This window comes from Phaethon aethereus (genome assembly GCF_964289735.1).
Source record: "Phaethon aethereus genome assembly, chromosome: 1".
NCBI lineage: Eukaryota > Metazoa > Chordata > Aves > Phaethontiformes > Phaethontidae > Phaethon > Phaethon aethereus.
This window is the reverse complement of record NC_138575.1, coordinates 126,467,113-126,485,228: the sequence shown is the minus strand read 5'-3', so window position 1 is coordinate 126,485,228 and position 18,116 is coordinate 126,467,113. Positions and strand designations below refer to the sequence as shown.

General features: G+C 44.5%; 1 protein-coding gene across 1 annotated transcript; it reads left to right on the top strand.

Annotated features, from left to right (window-relative positions):
* Window positions 1–1,001: 1,001 nt before the first annotated feature.
* Window positions 1,002–17,683, top strand: XK (X-linked Kx blood group antigen, Kell and VPS13A binding protein; the record flags this gene model as incomplete). The annotated part of the gene is made up of 3 exons (XM_082006531.1): window positions 1,002–1,246; window positions 10,348–10,610; window positions 16,797–17,683. The coding sequence occupies 3 exons, from the start codon at window positions 1,002–1,004 to the stop codon at window positions 17,618–17,620; spliced, it is 1,332 nt and encodes a 443-aa protein (XP_081862657.1). The 3' UTR covers window positions 17,621–17,683.
* Between the last annotated feature and the right edge of the window lie 433 nt (window positions 17,684–18,116).

The window sequence follows — 18,116 nt, the reverse complement described above, 5'->3', positions numbered from 1 at the left end:
CCCCCTGTGCAGGATACAGGCATCGTCTGCCAACCCGACTTGGTACCTCAGGAGCTTTGTTTCTTGCCAGGAGGTCAGAGTCAGGATGCTGTGGAGAGGCTGCATAGGCTCATCTTGCCCTGGGGCTATTACCTTGTACTGCTCATCCCCCCAGGCACCAGTGATACTGCCGGTGGGCTTACGCATATCCAGAAGGACTCCAGAGTTCTGGTGGCAAGGGAGAAAGGCATGGGGTGGTCTCCTGGCTTCTTCTGGTGAAGGGGAAAGGCTCAGGGAGGGGTGGACAAATGCTGCTGGCCAGCAACTGGTGTCACAGCAGGGCTCTGGGGAGGGAAGACGCCTGACAGGCCCAGGTAAGACCCACCTGACAAAGCAGTAAAAGAGGGTCTCTACCTGCAGGTTCACTACTCTGGTGAGGAGGTCTTTGAACCAGGTGCATCAGGGGAGGGCTACCAGGACCCACAATTCCTTTTCTGCCTTTTTTTTTTAATCAGCTGTCCCTCAGCCTTTATTGTTGCATGGGGTTATGTTCTCCCAGGTGCAGGATTTTGCCCTTGCCTGCTCCTTTCAGGCTGTTTCTCCAGCCTGCCGAGGTCCCCCTGCGTGGCCGCCCCACCTTCCCACCGACCGGTCCCCGCCCCGCCTTAGTTCAAGACGTATCTTATGGCCAACAGAGACGTGACCAGGGGGTGGTCCCCCGTGCGCCACCGAGGACCGTTCCTTCGTGTTCGCCCCCGCCCCGCCAGGACCAAGCCCTGCCGAGCTCACCGGCACCAGGGCCACCGCTGGAAGGGCCCCGGCGACCCCCGCCCCTTCCCCGGGCCCCTCCCGGGCGGAGGCCGCAGGGCGGCGGCTCCCCCTAGCGGTCGCCGTGCCTCAGCGGCGGCTGGGCGGGCCGGGCCGGGCCGGGGCGCGGCGGGCGTGGGGCGGGCGTGAGGCGGCTACGGCGGCTGCGGCGTGCCGAAAACTCGCCCCGCGGGCGGGTGGCGACGGCGGCGGCGATGAAATTCCCGGGCTCCGTCCTGGTCTCCCTCGTCCTTTTCGTGGCTGAGACGGCGGCCGCGCTGTGCCTGAGCGGCGCGTACCGCGCGGCGGGGGACCGCATGTGGCAGTGGCTGACGCTGCTCTTCGCCCTCCTGCCCTGCGCGCTGGTGCAGCTCAGCCTGGTCTTCATCCATCGCGACGTCAGCCGCGACCGCCCGCTGGTGCTGCTGCTGCACCTCCTGCAGCTGGGGCCGCTCGTCAGGTCGGTGAGTCCCGCCCCGCCCCGCCGCCCCTTCCCAGCCCCGCGGGCCGGCCCGGGGCGCCCCGGCCCCCGTGCCCGGCGGGCGGCCCCGCTCCCGAGGGGCGGCGGCTGCCGGGCCGCACCGGCGCTAGCCGGCATCGGCGCCTTCCCAGCCTTGTTCCTGAAGCCTGCGGGAGGAATTATTTCCTTTTTAACTGTCCTTAGGCCGGGGCGCGGCGCTTTCCGCCCTCCCCCCCGCGAGCACTCGGCCCTGGCGAAAATGGGTGAAGCCCCTGCGGAGAGGCGGGTGGCGTGCGCGCCGCGGGCAGCCTGGCCGAGCCCGCTCCCTCGGCCTGGCGGCGTGTTCTGCGCTGCCTCTCGCTGCGTGTGGCCCGTTCTGCAAACGGGGGCTGTGGCTCGCTGCGGGCTTGCCCGTAACGGCGTGCTCCGAGGTTGCTTCCAAGAGAGAAGGGAAGACTCAGCTGCTCGCTTAAAACAAGGATAGTAGCCATCCCATCTTGGAAATGGTAGTAATGCTTTTAGTCTGCCTCTTCTTTTCGGAAGTGAGCTTCTTGCCCCAAGTTGCTTTGGAGAATTTTCAACTCCAGTTCAACTTCTGACTGAAAATGTCCTTAGGGAAAAAAAAAAAAAGAGGCAGATAGATGGAGGAGGCGGTGCAAGCCCATGACAAAATGTTTGCTGGGGGCTTTAATTTTAAATTTACGTTCAAATCTTTTCTTTAAAAAGAAAGGGAAATAAATATAGTATCTCTGTAGTAGCGGTTGGGAGAAGTGCCCCACACTTTTGAAATTCCCGGGGAGTGTGGAAAAGGGAGGTTTGTTGTGGTCAAACTAATAAGGGTGAGCAGTTTGGATGTTGCGGAACATCTTACACTTCACAAAAACACTGAATTCCTCTATAACCGTGGCTGGGGCGGGAGGGGAGTGTTACTATTTTAAAGAGATTTAAATTATGGCATAACAGGTTCTTGAAGAGTTCTGATCTTCTAAAAGCTAAGAACAAAATACTTCTGTGTTCTTTGGAAAAGAAGAGTGGAACCAAAGAGAGAGAAACTATCAAAGTAAAAATTATGTTCATGACTTTTGTCATTCTAAATCGATTTCTTGAGGTCAGACAAGGAAAGAATGTCATGTCAAGCTGCCAGATGGGAAGAAGCAAACAAAGGATGTAAGGGACAGCAACAAATTAGAGGCTTTTCTTTCTAATTATCTGGAAGAGACATAGACTTCTGCTTTGAACTTAACCACTAAGCATGATTTCACTTTCTCTTTCTCAACGTTAAGTTTATCTGTTTACAACACGAGTCTCATCTTGCGCAGAACACGTTTTCTGGTGTGTTGGCGAGCTCCCAGATGTAGTCGCCGCTGTAAAACTAGCGGGCATGAGAAAGCCCTCTCCTCTCCATCATGCTGCAGTGTGCGAGTGTGTTGCCAGTTCTGCACTTCTGCCTTTCTCAAAGATTTACTAACTTAGCATGTCCAGGAGGTTTGAAGATGTTCTGGAAGCATTACCATGTGCCTGTTGTCACAGTCCCCATGGCATCATTTAGGCAGTATGAAGTGATGCATGTTAATCGCTCTCTAGACCCAGGATAACTGGAATTATAATTACTAATAAAAAGAGGGTAGTACATTCATGCCACCTGAAAACATTCTTTCCTGTTAAAGTTTGGAAGGACTCTACAAATCAAGAGGAAGAGTTTCATAGAAAACCTCCTTTTAGACTCAGGGGGTCTGTTTGTAGGATGCAGAAGTGTAGGAAGGCAAAGCGATCAGCCTGAGTCAGACATTAAAGGTCTTTTTGCTTTTTTCCTATGTTTTGCCTTCCTGCCCACTGCCACTAAACATTGCTGTATCTGTCAGAAGAGGAAACCGATCACTTCCCATCAGGTGTAGATCTGCACTGTAAAAGCTGAAGTCTTTTCAGCACATGAAATACTTCACCCTTCCCTGCTTTGCATGGGAGGCTCTCTATCCTGTGTGGGCTGGAATACACATAAGTCTGAGGTGGTAGCTAGAAGGCAAAATATTATTTGGCTGTATCATCACTTCACAGTGGCTTTAACCATTGTAAGTTCAAAAGGACCATGGTCCCTGGAGCCATTTTGTCCCATCCTTTTAGGCAAACCTCTGCTCCTTTGCACCAGAAAGTCCTGCTGCTGTTAATCATCTGCTTCCCTGGTGTGAAGCCTCAATCCATCCCCTATGTTTGGTCGCTTTTACATCTCACTGGCACGGCCCAGGGCCTTTTAGGGAGTGCTGGGTCAAATTAGGTCAAATAGGACACATAGACAGTAGAGCCACCCCAGGCTCTGTCCGCTTGCAGCATCAGAATGAAATGTTGAAGAGCTGGTAGGCTGTTTGAGATGGCATGCTCCAACAGAGCACGCTTCAGCTGGCTTTGAAAAAGCTAACACAAGCTTTTTAAACGTCTCTCTTGGGTTTGTGTGTCCTGGTTTTGGCTGGGACAGAGCTGTTTTTTCTTCCTGATGGCTGGGATAGTGCTGTGTTTTGGATTTGGTATGAGAATAATGTTGATAACACTGGTGGTTTTGGTTGTTGCTAAGTAGTTGTAGTGCTTATACTAAGTCAAGGACTTCTCAGCTTGCCCTCCTTTGCCGGTGGGGAGGTGCACAACTGACCCAGACTGGCCAAAGGGATATTCCATACCATATAGCATCATGATCAGTATATAAACTGGATTTGGCTGGGGCGTGGGAATCGCTGCTCAGGGATGGGTGATCACCGGCTGTTGAGCAATTGCTGCACTGGGCATCACTTGTTTTTGTATATTCCTTTATCAGTAATACTATTATTATTGTTATCATTGTTGTTTCCTCTTCTTTTGCTGTCCTATTAAACTGTTTGTATCTCAGCCCACGAGGTTTTTTTCTGACTCTCTCCCCCATCCCACCCTGGGGGGGCAGGTGAGCGAGCGGCTGTGTGGTGCTTAATTGCTGGCTGGGGCTAAACCACAACATTGTGACGTGGTACAGGACAGTTAGTATTTCTCTGTTTAGACTCAAATATCAGTGCACTGGTTTGCAGACAGCCCATGTATGTTGTGTGATTTTTCGTCATCATCTTAAAAGCTAGGCATTTTTCTCCCCTTCCTTTTTCCCTTAAAAAGTTAAGTTTAAATTTTGGGGAATGGTTTGGAAATATCTTGGCAGGGAAGGAGGGTATTTAGCTTTGCAAGCCAAATGATCCAGCCTATTTTGAATCCTCTGTGTGACAGGGAAAAAAGTACAGTCTCTTATAAAACCTTCTTGCATACCACCACCTTCCCCAAACACCCACACTCCACCTGTTCGGGAGGCACTCGCTGTCCTGCTGCTGTCACTGGGATCACTAAAATTAGGAAGCATCCCTCTTCCTGGAGAGGACTTTTGCTGTACTGGAAGAGTACTGTTAATGCACCCTTTTTTAAGTCCTTCTCCCACTTCCTAAGAGTTTCTCTATAAATTCGGAGCAATTTGTAGAGTAAAATTCCTGCCCCCCTCGGTGGCTGGGCTCTGATCCCCAGGATGTAGGCATGCCAGAGACTATGGAGAGTTGGCTGGAAGAAAGTGACTGCAGGTTTCTGAGCTCTGGGAGGGGAGATTCCTGCAGCATTTCAGGTCAGTGCCACTCATTGTGAGCGCACTAATTTGTCTGGATGCTTAGAAAATATATTTGGATAGTTTCTTTTTTTTTTTTTAAAGGAGATTCTTTTACCACATACAGTAATGTATTACACACAAAAAATACTTAAAACGATAGCGAATGTCAAAAGAAAAATGTATTAAATCTCTCATTATTTAGAGAGGACCATGATGAGCTTTTTGGCTCATTATCGGCCACTCCTGAGCCAAGGACTCTCTTTGTTCCCTCTTCATTTGCATGGCACCCATAGCACTGAGATCATCTTGAGATGTTAGGTGCTGCTACAATTCCAATAAATAATAACTGGATGTATTTTTGCTAGCGTACTGCTCTGCACTTAGGGATTTGTTCCCAGTGCAAATAACTCTTTGTGAAGGGTGCCAGAGAAACCCCTGTTAACTTGTTTGCCCTTTTCTATTCTGCAAACAATGAATAGGTCAGAAGCCGAAGTGAGGAGTGCGGATTTCCAACAAACTGACTGGAACAGTTGGTGCTTACAGTCACAAGCAGTGGGTGTAGGCGGTATTGTACCGTACGTCTGCTGGATGCGATGGTTCCTTACTATCTGATTTGCTGAAGACAATACTGAAGTGGCATATCCAGAAGAGACTGGTGTTGACTTGGCAGTGCTTCCTACCAGCTTCATGGAGAGGAAAGCTAAGTGACTGCTGCTGTCTTTGAAACTACTGTTCCTAGTGCTCTGGTAGCTGAATGCGGGCTTACATGTTCTTGCTTACGAGGAACATGCAATTAGGAGATGGCTCTGTCGTCAGGATGATGAACTTCTCTTGTGAAAAAAATCAAAAGCGAATATAACAGGCCCCTATGTAGAACACTAATGACTGTTTTCCTCAGTTTTAATAGACTTTTTTTTTTTTAATGGGATCAGGCTTTGTTTCTCAAGGCATAAGGAGAAACAATTACATGTGTCTATGTACCGTGTAGACAGCAGCAAAGCAAATGCAGTAGGAAGTTTGCATCAAACTGCCAAAGTTAGATTCTGTAAGCTGCAGGAAGTGGGGGGAAAAAACAAACCAACAAACAAAAAAACAACGCCCAAAAAACCCAACCCAAAACAAAACACCTATAGGCTGAAATTATCGGAGTCGTTAATGTTTTGGGCACCTAATTCTGCAGTTTGAAATCTAATAAGCTATAATGGTGCAGGTAATGCTTCAGTTATGTTGTGCAGAAGCGTTGTCTGCTGTGGGTATTCTCTCTTTCCTAGTGACCTGCTTTATATTTCAGAATAGCACAGGTGTAGAAGACTCTCTTCCTTGTAGGACTTCAAGTGGCAGACCTTACTGTAGGAGATTCTGCTAGCTCTAAACTTTACAACTGTTGATGCATCTCCCTCTTTTCCAGATGGGAAGAATATGCCTAGACCCTCTTCAGGCTTTTTTTTTTTCTTTATTCTTGAGCAGATGTGTTAGGTGTCCAAGATGCGATGAACAGAAAGTCAGTGCAGATGGAAGGTAGAACAATGAGTGAGGAACAAATCTTTTTCTGACAGAGGTAAGTAAATCTGCAGGACTGATAAGTCTTTTGCACACTTCTCTAAAGAAAAGGAATTACTAAAAATCAAGTCATCAGAGAAATCTGCTTGTACATTTGCAGTGAGCGTGTGGATAGGTCTCTCAAATAGATGTTTGCTCTTGGAGTGCTTGTTGGCTGTGGGAAGTTCCCTGTTTTCATTGCCTGCTCCCTCTTCACACCACCATTATTTTGCCTGTATTTAAGTCCCGCACATCCATGATTAAAAGAGGGAAGGAGATGCTTGCCCTCAGCAGGCATATAAGGATAGGATCATTCCTCATACTGACTGTGTAGAAGACCAATGTGTTGCTGCTGAATCATTCTTTGTAGGCACCATCAGGATCCTTGAAAAAGTATAGCTCTTCTCTCTGCCAAGATTTGGCAGCAGGGGAGAAAAGCAGCATCATCTTTTTCTTACCTTTTAACCTTCACTGTAGAGAACAGATCTGACATTTTTTTTCTTCAAAGTAATTTTAGTTCCTTCAAAGCCCGTATTGCAACTGTCATTGCTTTACATGCAGTGAAACCTGCCAGCTGCATGCCTTCTGCTGTTGATGCCACATGAGAATCTGCTGAAAGGGCCCTAAAGATCCCTGCATTGCAGGAGATGGATTATGCAGAAGCTGGGATCTCATTCCTGTTCCTCCAGAGCAGCAATGAGCAGTGAGCAGCTGGGGCTTCTGGGGAGTTCCCTGTTCTGTAGTGGAGTTTGTAACTGTGGAAGAAAACTGGCTTGAAGCAATCGCCTTCTCATGTTGTCTTTTAGTTGTGTTTCATACTAAAAAAGAACAAGCCTGTTCATTTAAAGATAACTTTTCTGAATGCACTTCATAGACAGTTGTAACATGGCACAGGTACATGATCTGAGTTGATTCTTCATCACTGTTCTGAACCATTCTTACCTGGATGGTTTTTCAAGTGCCTGTGTCCTTCTTACACCTCGTTACTTAAACATTTAGGTTGGTGCTCGCTGTTTCTAGTGTATCAGCTGCCAGTCTGCTCCTGTTTGAAGCAGTTGCTTGGGCAGTGACACTAGCTGGAGCCTTGAGTACATTTGTTACTGGCCCCAAAAGGCATGATCTCCACAGACACTCTTGCACTGGACAGGCAGGGCTCAGAAGATGATGGGCATTGTTACTGATGTAATCTGAGTGCTTGCACATACTATTTTTATTACTCTGTTGTACAGGTAAAAGTCCCCTTTGTCCATAAGGTTTGCTCCTCAGACCATTCTTTTCACATGGTGTTTGCTTTTCTATATGGACATAAAATTTCCCGTCACAAACAATATACTGCTACTTAATACCTAGCTAATAAATACAAATCAAATGCTTGTTCCAAAACCCAATTGTTGATTATAATATTTGCTATAGTCAGTAGTCTTAGGAATCTTGTAATCTCTTTTATGGGATTACTGCATATTTGTTAGATGGGTCCCTAGACTATATCTGCTTCTAATCACACACAGCAAGAGTTCAGAGGCTGATGCTGAGATCTCATTTTCCGTAATAGCTTCAGACTTGCCCTCAGCTCAGGATGAATAGATGTCTGTGAATACTAAGCGAGACAAAAATGTTTTGGGATCTTTTTTTTTTCCCCCGAATAAAATCAATTTGTTGATTTCAGAATCTCTGTTGACTTCATAAGCTGTTGTGGTTTATTAATTTTTCACACTTTATTTTTGGCTGTGTGGATTCTTTCACATGGAACAAGACTGACAGGGGCTGAAAAGATTAACAAGGGGAAAATAGAAAGTCACCGCTGTGAATGGAGCCTCCAGTGCACCAGACGCTTCTAATAGCTTTAGCGATAGTAGTAGCTGAAGCCTAGTGAATCAAGAATAGTACTACAGGATCCTAAAACTGCTCTCCATGTAGAGCAGGTGAAACTTGCTAGCAGTCCAGTTAGGGGAAAAAACTAAATCAAGCTTGCTAAAACAAAAATGAGTATGCTTTTAGTTGAATTTCTATCAGTGCTGCTTTACAGTTTGGTCTGTGAGCTTTCCCCTAAAAGGCTGTGTTAGACTCTGACTTGGCAATTGTTGAAAAAAATCAAGCTGAGAAGGAAATGGGAACTCAAAGTCTCAGGCAAGCATAGCTCCATGCTTTGTGATTGTGAGATACTTTAAAAGAGAAGATGAGCCTTATTTGTACATTACAAAAACTCACTGGCCAAATTGGACCTGTCAGAGACTCAGAGATGCTGCAAGTATGACCTACAGAGGCAACCAGGTGGAGATGCAACCCCAGCAGGCACTATGGAAAGAAAGAAGACAGCTCAGTCCTCATCAGAGGATGATACCTGCACAAGAAGAAGATAGCATGCATGTCGGGCCATGGGAGGAGATGTGACCAGAGCTGGTGCCACAAGTCACCCTCACAGTGGGGGTTTCTCTCCCCTGAGCTTCCCTCCGAGCTGGAAGCCAGCCCTCACCAGTCCTGTTGCTCACACTACAATTGTTTTTCTTCCTGAAGGCCATACCAGCATAAAAGAGAAAACAGGTTGTGTCTGCACTGGGTTTGGGCTTTTGGGGGCTTTATTTTTCAGTAGTCAATGCCATTTATCCTTTATGGTCCTGCTGTACATGGACCCCTCCATAGCAGGCCCTGTATTTTTAGGACCCCATGCAATGTAACAGAAATATTTTTTTCCTCTCCCTTCCCCCTCAGCTTGTGACTTCATCTGTACCTCAGTAGACCCTTGTTTGTTATTACTTCTCAGACAAGGCTGACTGTTCCCCTTAGAGTTTTGGGTCCTGCTAGATGTCCAAGCCCCCCACTTGACACCTTCATACTCAAGGAACTCTCCTAGAATGGTTTTTCTAAAGCTTTTGCCAAGCTAAAAATAGACATTGGAAGGAAGTTTAAGAAAATTTCCTTTCATAAGTGCGTCTCAGTCTGTATTATCTTCTTTACTACACAAGGAGCCAGCTTTGTCCTTGTTGTTACAGCATTTGCTGCTGCCAACCTCTTTAGCTCTTTTCCGTTCCCTTGCAAATGTATGGATTATTCTCTGTGCATAGGTAGAGGCAGTATGTATTACAACAATATGTAATTTATTAATAGAAATGTATGTGCCAGCACCACTTTTTTCTTTGGAAATTGGTCTGTGGTAAGTTAGACCTACATAAACAAAAGGGTTTGGTTCAACTGTGTTTAAAGTACAAAGAGCTGCAGCAACTGGAAACACTGCATCTTCTTATTTAGAATATTTTTGCAAGGTTGTGTTTAATATTCCTTAAACAGTGCAATAAATGTAAGCAGTAAAGCTCCTATTCCTGTGTCTTTTTAAAAAAATGTTAATATCCAGAGTTGTGAGGCTCTAAACTGCTTGTTCTTGTTATTGCTGGTATGGCTTGTTACTTGTGTTTTGGGACCATTGTTTGGTAAAGCAAGGACTAGAGTCCAACTGTTTGAGGTGTGTGCACCCGCTCGTACACTGAGCTTCTCTCCAATGTCTTGAGATTGTTTAAGGCAAAGGTATGAGAAAGTGGTTTTATTGCCACATCACAGATGTGCAGGTAACACCACAAGAAAGACATAAGAATCTGAAGAACCACTTCCAACGTGGGTCCTGGGTTGGGAGCCTATGAACATTGTAGTGGATGAATACTTTAAGGACTTTAATAGGACAGCAGGGAGCAATGGCAGCTCATAGCAAACAACTAAACTGCCTCCTGTGTCTGAGTACTACAGGCAGCCCAAAGGGCACTGCCACATTCTTGCCCTCTAGTCACATGTAGTTCATGTTTTAAAGGGTGAAATCTGTCATATTCCAAATTTACCAAGAGGAGGAGATGTACAGACTTTGCTCTGTGAACAAATGACTTGGTATGTGATGGCTTAAAATACTAAGGAGTGGGAAGACCTATGCTTTTCTTTCATTTTTTTCCTGTTACTGTATCTACTGATTTGCTTGTAGGTGCGTGGAAGTCTTTTACATATACTTCCATGCTGGCAGAGTTGAAGAGCCCTATGTCAGCATCACAAAGAAGAGGCAGATGCCCAAGGATGGGTACTCAGAAGAAATTGAGAAGGAAGTGGGCCAAGCTGAAGGCAAGCTGTGTACGCACAGGTCTGCATTCAGCAGGGCATCTGTGATCCAGGCGTTCCTTGGCTCAGCGCCCCAGCTCACGCTCCAGCTCTACATCTGTGTCCTGCAGCAGGAGATCACAGCTGCCAGAAGTAGGTAGAACTGTTGTTATCACCTCCATGTTTTGGTGGGAGGGAGAGGAGAAGGCTCAGCAGACAGTCTTGCCCAGTCTTGTCCTGGGCAAGAACCAAACATGTTGCAATGGGTTTCATCTTCCTGATGGCTTTTATGGTGATGTTGCTCTTATCTATACCATCATGTCTTCGACTATGATGCTTCTTGTAGCATACTTGGGTTGCTATAAAAACATTAATTTGATAAGTGGCCATTATGGCATGAGAGGGAGGCAGCTGGAGGGACTTCACGAAGGGGGGGTGGTGGGAAATGACCTCTGTTCCATTTTGGCTTTGAGCAAGCATTCTGGAAAATTCCTTGGGGTACAGTGCAGAGCATGCTTTGCCATGCTGCATTAAGGAAGGTGTACTTACAGGAATTCGGTTTCAAATACGGACAGAGGACGTGAACGGTCCTTACTTAAGCTAGACTGAATTTGTAATCAAAAGGCAGGACTCAATAAGCTGTTATGCAGATGTGGCCATCTCATCTCTGGACCCAAGCTGTTAAGCTTTCACCAAGCAGTGCTGCACCACATGGACTTACCAGGACACCTCTCTTTTACCGTGGGACTCTGCATCTTGTGCCGTGATATGCTTCAGCTCCTTGTGAAAATAGAAAAGTCTTGATTTGCTGGCTGGCTGCTAAATGAAGAACATACTCCAGCTGATCATAGGACAAGGAGCTTTTCAGTGTAAAAAAGGACTTTGGCACCTGCGTGAACTGGAGGTGTGTTTCCACTGAAATACCAAATAGCTCTTGTCATATCTCTGAGGCCCTGAGAGGCCAGAGATCTTTACCAGCTTCACAGCTAGGGAGGCTGAGGCCAGGGTGACACGTTATGAATCTGAATGCTTTATTCAGTTCTGGTGCCTTGGTTGTTAGCGTACCAAGGTAAGGAACTAAGATTTTTGGAGAAGCCTTTCTAATAACATCAGCATTCTCCCCTCAACTTGGGGAATGGAGAACTTTAGTATACCACAGGGCGAGTCAGCACATAAGGATATTGCAACAGGTTAAGGTCTTTATACAAAAGTACTTGTTTAAGGTCATAGCAATAGTTACTTGAAAGACATTGCTCCTGACAGTTTTTGAGTACTTCACAGCGAAGGTAGGCTCTTCAAATAACCATGGCACCTGTGACATGGGATGAGAACAAATCCTTTGCTGAGCGGTGCAATTAGCAAAATTTCCAGTCACTTCACTGCAGATGGCATTTGCTTGAGAAAGGTCACCTTCTGTTACTGGTGTTGACCTTACTGGTCATGACTGCCAAGGAGAAGCGCTGTGTTCCAGATGATTAGAGAATTATTTAATAATGATTTGCAACACCCTGTTACTTCTGACTTTTATCAGTCACTGCTGAAATAAATTCTGAATCACAGACTGATAAGTGACCTTCTGTGGGTGAAGTTAACCAACCAGAGATAAGCTGGCTCACCAGGGAGTTCAGTGAACCCACCAGCAAATGCAGTAGTCATCTTGTGTCTCCCAGGAGCCATTCCCATAGCAGGTGTAATTCTAAAATACAGAAATTAAAAGGGAAAAAAAAAAAGTGTTGAGGGTTTTTTTTTGCTTAATCAGTGATTTAAGAACAATGGCAATGCCTATTAGAGCTCATTCATCAGGAAAACAAGAGTCCTAAACATATTCCTCTTGTGTGTATTTTACCTTCTGAAGTATTGGAACTTCCTGCAATCTGTTTAGACAGCTTATTTCTGCAGTAATACCTTTTGTCCACCCGTATTGTTCAACCTCTAGAGTAAATGGGAACATGCATAGCACAGTTTCAGCTTGATGTTTGTTATGTGTACATGGGGATTCTCATGTACAGGGACGTGACTTCAAGCTTTTGGTCTTGCAGCATCATCAGAGTAATATAACAGCCAGTCCAGCTCTTCCACGCTTGACATGTCTTCAACTTCCCTGTTCTTTGCCACTGGTCCTCCAAAGTGCATGCTCTTTTCCCTTTGTGTTATAATTATCACTGTCATCGTCTTGTATTTTGATTTCCACGCTTTTTGTTTTGTCTCCTCATCAGCCTCTTATTTTTCTGGATTCCTGCACTACCCTGTCTGTTATTCTGTGTAAATTCTGCTTGGTTAGTGGTAATGAGGTCAGTATCGCCTGTGAACCTAAAGCTATTTGCCATCATGCTACATAGCATGGTTTGTCCCTTTCAGATCTGTTTGAAACTCATTCTTCCTTCCAGTATTGAATTGAACAGTTCTGAAAAGGGCGTGCATCCTTGCCTAGCCCTTTGTCAACCAGAGTCATGCTCCATCTTTCTTGAGTATTTCATGGCATTCATTAATTTCTCTGGATGTCTCCTTCTGGATGGTCAGATTCTTGCCAGTGTCTGGCATTCTCCAAAATTGTCATTTCACTGTTTGCCAAGAACGTAAGATCAGGAGAACTAAAGACAGTTGCAAAAACAAGACAAAGCCTCAAGGTTAGTGATGAAAGACATAAAGCTTTGGTGACTGTTTAGCACGGAACGTGTAGAAGTGTTGTTGAATGAAATGCAACATTGGAAACCCACATGGAATAGCCTAATGTGAGTCCTAGTTCTAGACATTCAGCTCTTTCTTTGGTTACAGTGTAACTGGGAAGAAGTTCGTAACTTGTTGCTGTATGAAATGCCCAGCCTGACTTTGTAACTGCCACTCCCAGAACACACGCTGAGGTCACTCTTGGACAAGGCGAAGCCCAAATGCCCTAAATGTTCAGCATCTCTCAGCGTCATCCGTTGCCTTCGAGCCAGCTATAACTTCGCTTCCAAGAGGTGGCTGACATCAGGCTCATGTCCCCTAACACACTGCGCAGCAGCTATCAGGACCTCTTCACTTAGGTAGTACCATCTGGAGAAGCACAAGGCCAGGAGGTACGAAAAATACCTGAGTTAGCATTAATTACAAAAACAGCAAGTTGGAGATGGGAGATGTGTGACTTGCCCCCTTACCCTTGAAAAAGGGCCTGTTCTCAGTGCAGTATGGAATGCAGAAGATCCGTTTCTGTTAAGAGCGATCTTTTTGTAAGTTTAAAGTTTTTGTGCCATGAACAGCAGTCAAGTTAACTTTATCAAGGGTTGCTTACAGTGATAAAATAATCTCAAAAGGCAGATTTCCTACCATTTAAAAATAAAATTATTCTGCTGAAAAAGGTACTTTTTCTTTTTTCTTGTAAATGAAAATTTGTAGCAGTGACTGCCATCTTTAAGAATAGAAGCTTTGGGTTTATGATTTTTTTTCAACTTGATGGTGTTTGCAGTGTTACTTCCCTAATGTTCATGGACTGCACTTTTGTAGGTGGTCCTACCACATACCTTAAGATGCTTCTACAGTTGCTTTTCCTCAACTCATTAAGCTCTGACCACAGAATACTTTTCTCATTGTTTGAACAACATACTTTTTGAGTACTTTTTGAGTATTAGTAGTTGGGTTTAAGTGTTGAAGTTGTATCTTAAGGCAAAAAAAAAAATGTATCTAGGTATATTGCCCTAAGTAACAAAATAAATGCCTTTATTTTTCAAGGGTTCTGATTATCAGTTTAGAAAACTATAGGATGTATAATAGATAACTTATGATTCTTCAGAGGAATGTAAGATTTCAACAATAGGTATCTGTGATGTAGCTCATCTAGAGCAGAATTCACACCCTTAGCAATTTCTGAAGTGGGAAAGACTTGAAGACTTGAAAAGACTTAAGACATAATAAAAAAAAAACCGCAACAAAGTAAAACAGTGCCACCTTGAATGACTTTGTGAGTGTGAACCTCTGATTTGTAAGAAAGTGCCGCCTTCTGGGAGCAGGCAGGAAGAAAAGAAATGCCACTTTTATGAGGACTGCTATGGGATTTGGGACCGTTCCAGGGGAAGATACTTTTGCCTTTTAAGTTTTCACTTCTTTGCCTGCTCAGGATTAGTGAAAGAAACAATGTCACCCTCCCACATTTCCCTTTGTGGTTGCTTCAAACCATCTTTCTCACAGACTTAAAAGTGATGTTTGAACTGAAGGTTTGGTGGCAGTACTGAGCTTTTGGGAAAGGAGCAGGACTGGACTACTGTATTGAAACAGAGTTAGCATGACCTGGTTTCTATCAATGGAGAAATGCCTCTTTTGAAGGCTTGGGTTTTTAAGACAAGTTTCACCTTAATACAGAATCCCTAAAATGAAATTGGGTAATAAGATCAATGCCTCAGCTTATTAAAGCAGAAGGCAAGCAGAGTTCCAGGATAGAAGCACCCTGTCCCTGGTAAGTAGAGTTTTTTTGTTTCTTCGAGAATATTCTTTTGCTTCATTAGCTGATGGAAGTTACTTGTTTCTTCACAGTTCTAGAGCCAGCTCAGAACTATAGGAAACATTTTGTGAAGAGACACAGGATATCAAGTGGTATTCTTGACTGCACTCACTTGCTCTTCTGCTTTCAGCCAATGTTTTTCTAAGACATAATGTTTAAAAATTCTCAGATCAAGTACAGTGCTATAAGAAAGATGTTTAAAAACACCTATTAAGAATTTAAGCGTTAAAATAAGCAAATAAATAACCATTTTCAGATAATATATGCACCGCCAAACTGGCATGTACAAAATTACCATAAAACGTGGCAAATGTTTTTCTGCTTACTGAGTGCCATTGGAAAATTAGATCTAAAAGATAAATTAATTCTTTTCCAAAGTAGTTCAGAGGTGTTTGAGGATCAGGATGGGAGAGAGGATACCTAAAATGATAGAGAAAATCCTGTTAGAAAGTTGTTAGAGAACCTAAAATACACTTGTTTCTTTCAAAGTCATGCTTTCGTTAGGAAAAAAGGCTGATAGCTGTAGCTATATAGCTATAGCAAAGCAAGGAATCCACTTCATTTGTAGGATGCTGATGCATAACCTAACTGAAGGCTGCAGAAAGCACTGGTTGCTAAGCATTGCAAAAGTGATTGACATAATCAAGAATTCCCAACTCCGATTATTTTACTGTATCTGATGCAATATAATGCCCTGTAGCATGACCAGTTAGCTTGGTTAGTTTCATTGAAACTCTGACTGAATCATTTTTACTGTGCTTAACTCATTTGCATTTGAAGTGTTCCTTGCATGGACAAAATGCTCAGATTGAAACTAGAAATATTGATTGGGGGTACATAAAACCAGTCCCCTAAAACAGCTATTCAGCATGCTGGTAACAATTGTGAAGAAAGTATGCAAACGCTTACAGAATCATGGGCAGTTAGCGCTGCTGAACATCAAGGTACTTCTCTATAAATGGTTATTCTATGCATCTGGGGTTCTTGCACGTCTGTACCTACTTAATGTAGCAAGACAAGACTCCCTCCTGCAGTGCTAGAAGGCTTTCCCCTACTGCTTCTGGAGGGGAAGCCAGGTAACAACTGGCCTCTGCCTTCACTTTCTGCAGAATGTAATGCCTTGAAGCCTTCACCCGAGGGATTCTGGGTAGGTGAGAGATACAGAAAGTTGATCTGAATTTAAAGGCATTTTTAAAAGGAGTGTTGTTTTTAAATGCATGATATAGATACATGTATAAGGAAAATAGCTTATAGGAAAACACAGTGTAGGCAGGTGAGCAAATACCTGTCTACACAGGCAGAAAACATGCAGATGGTTCTGGGTTTAAATTGCTTTGGCTTTCAATTTTGAGCTCCATCACAGAGCTCCTCTGTGAGCTCAGACAATTTGCTTTGACGTAGAACTTCGCAAGCACTGAGGTATCTGCACACCCAAGTAACTCCACCGTTTCAGTTTCTGTTCTGCAGTTGTTCGTCCATACAGAGGGGGAGAGGCACCCCTGGGCCTGTGGAGTACTGTGAGAGTCCGAGAGCAACTTGGATACCCTTAATGACTGAGCTGCATAATTACCAAAGACAGCACATGTATGAACAGCCCTGGGTGGGGGGAGGAGGGAGAGACATCTGTGACTGTTAAGTGCCTTTTTTATTTTCTAGCTACTTTGAAAAGTAACAAATGGGGACCAAATCAGCAGGCAGGCTTAGAGTAAGAACCCAGAATTGTATACAAGGAATGGCTTTTTTGGCATTACACCCTGCTGGGAATCCCCAGAGGTGCCATGAAGACACTACATCTGCACCAGTCTGATGCAATGTCTTTAACTTTTGCTAAGCTGAAGGTCCTGATTTGTTTTTTCTCTTTGTAGGTTTTTTTATGGTTCTTTCTCTCCTGTCAATTGTATATGGTGCCTTACGGTGCAACATCCTGGCTATTAAGATTAAGTATGATGATTATGATGTCAGCGTGAAGCCAGCCGCCTACCTCTGCATATTCATGTGGAGAAGCTTTGAGATTGCTACGCGAGTTACGGTGTTGGTTCTTTTCAGTTCAGTCCTTCAAATCTGGACTCTCCCCGTTGTGCTCATGAATTTCTTTGGTTTTTTCTTCTACCCGTGGATTCTCTTCTGGCAAAGCAAGTCCCCGTTTCCTGAGAACATAGAGAAGGCATTGAGCAGGGTTGGCACTACCATCGTCTTGTGCCTTCTCACCTTCCTATATGCTGGCATTAACATGTTCTGCTGGTCAGCAGTACAGGTGAAGCTCAATGATCCTGACTTAATTAACAAATCCCAAAATTGGTATCGACTGACTGTGTATTACATGCTGCGATTCATTGAGAATGCATTCCTCCTGCTGATGTGGTACATCTATAAAACCGATATCTACCTGTATGTCTGCGCCCCGTTGTTGGTCTTGCAGCTCCTGATAGGTTACTGCATGGCTGTCCTCTTCATGTTGGTGTTCTACCAGTTCTGCCACCCATGCAAAAAGCTTTTCTCATCCAGCATTTCTGAAGGTTTGCTGTCCTGTTTCAAGTTCCTCTGTTTTATTTGCAAGCCTCCCAAATCCACCATACTGATGGACAAAACAGAGGTGAAATCTGAAAATACTGATGAAGCATGGAGTAGTAGCAAGACAATAGATTCTCAAAAGGGGAATCCTCATCAAAGTGTTTCTTCCAATGCCTAGTACGACTGGAAGCAAGTAGGTGCCTTTGGAAGGTGGCAGATCACCTGCTGGGAACGTTGTGTATCTTGGACATTTTGTCTTGTGGATGGGATTTCTTTCTTGCGGGTGTAGCACTGCATGATGACTGACAAGCCTACCTTTGTGGAAAACTTAGTGTATGAGTATGTGTATCTGTGTGTGTTTGTGTATGGAGAGCAATCATTGTTTGTTGACTTCTATTTCAGAGGTTTTTGCACATAGGTTTATTATCACGTGCTTATTTTGAAATCATTATAGGAGAGATCCTTCAAAAACTGGCGTGATGCTCATCTTACTCAGGAAATCTGAGGATGGAAGGAAATGCTTTTATTTCAGATAGGATGTCATTATGGCATGCCACCCTAGCATGGAAACAGAGCATAGACCGTGACTATATATTGACTGTACCTGTGGTCTGCTTTGATTAAATCGCAGACTTTTTTGTACTCTAATCAGTGTAATAAGATAATACTTCTCT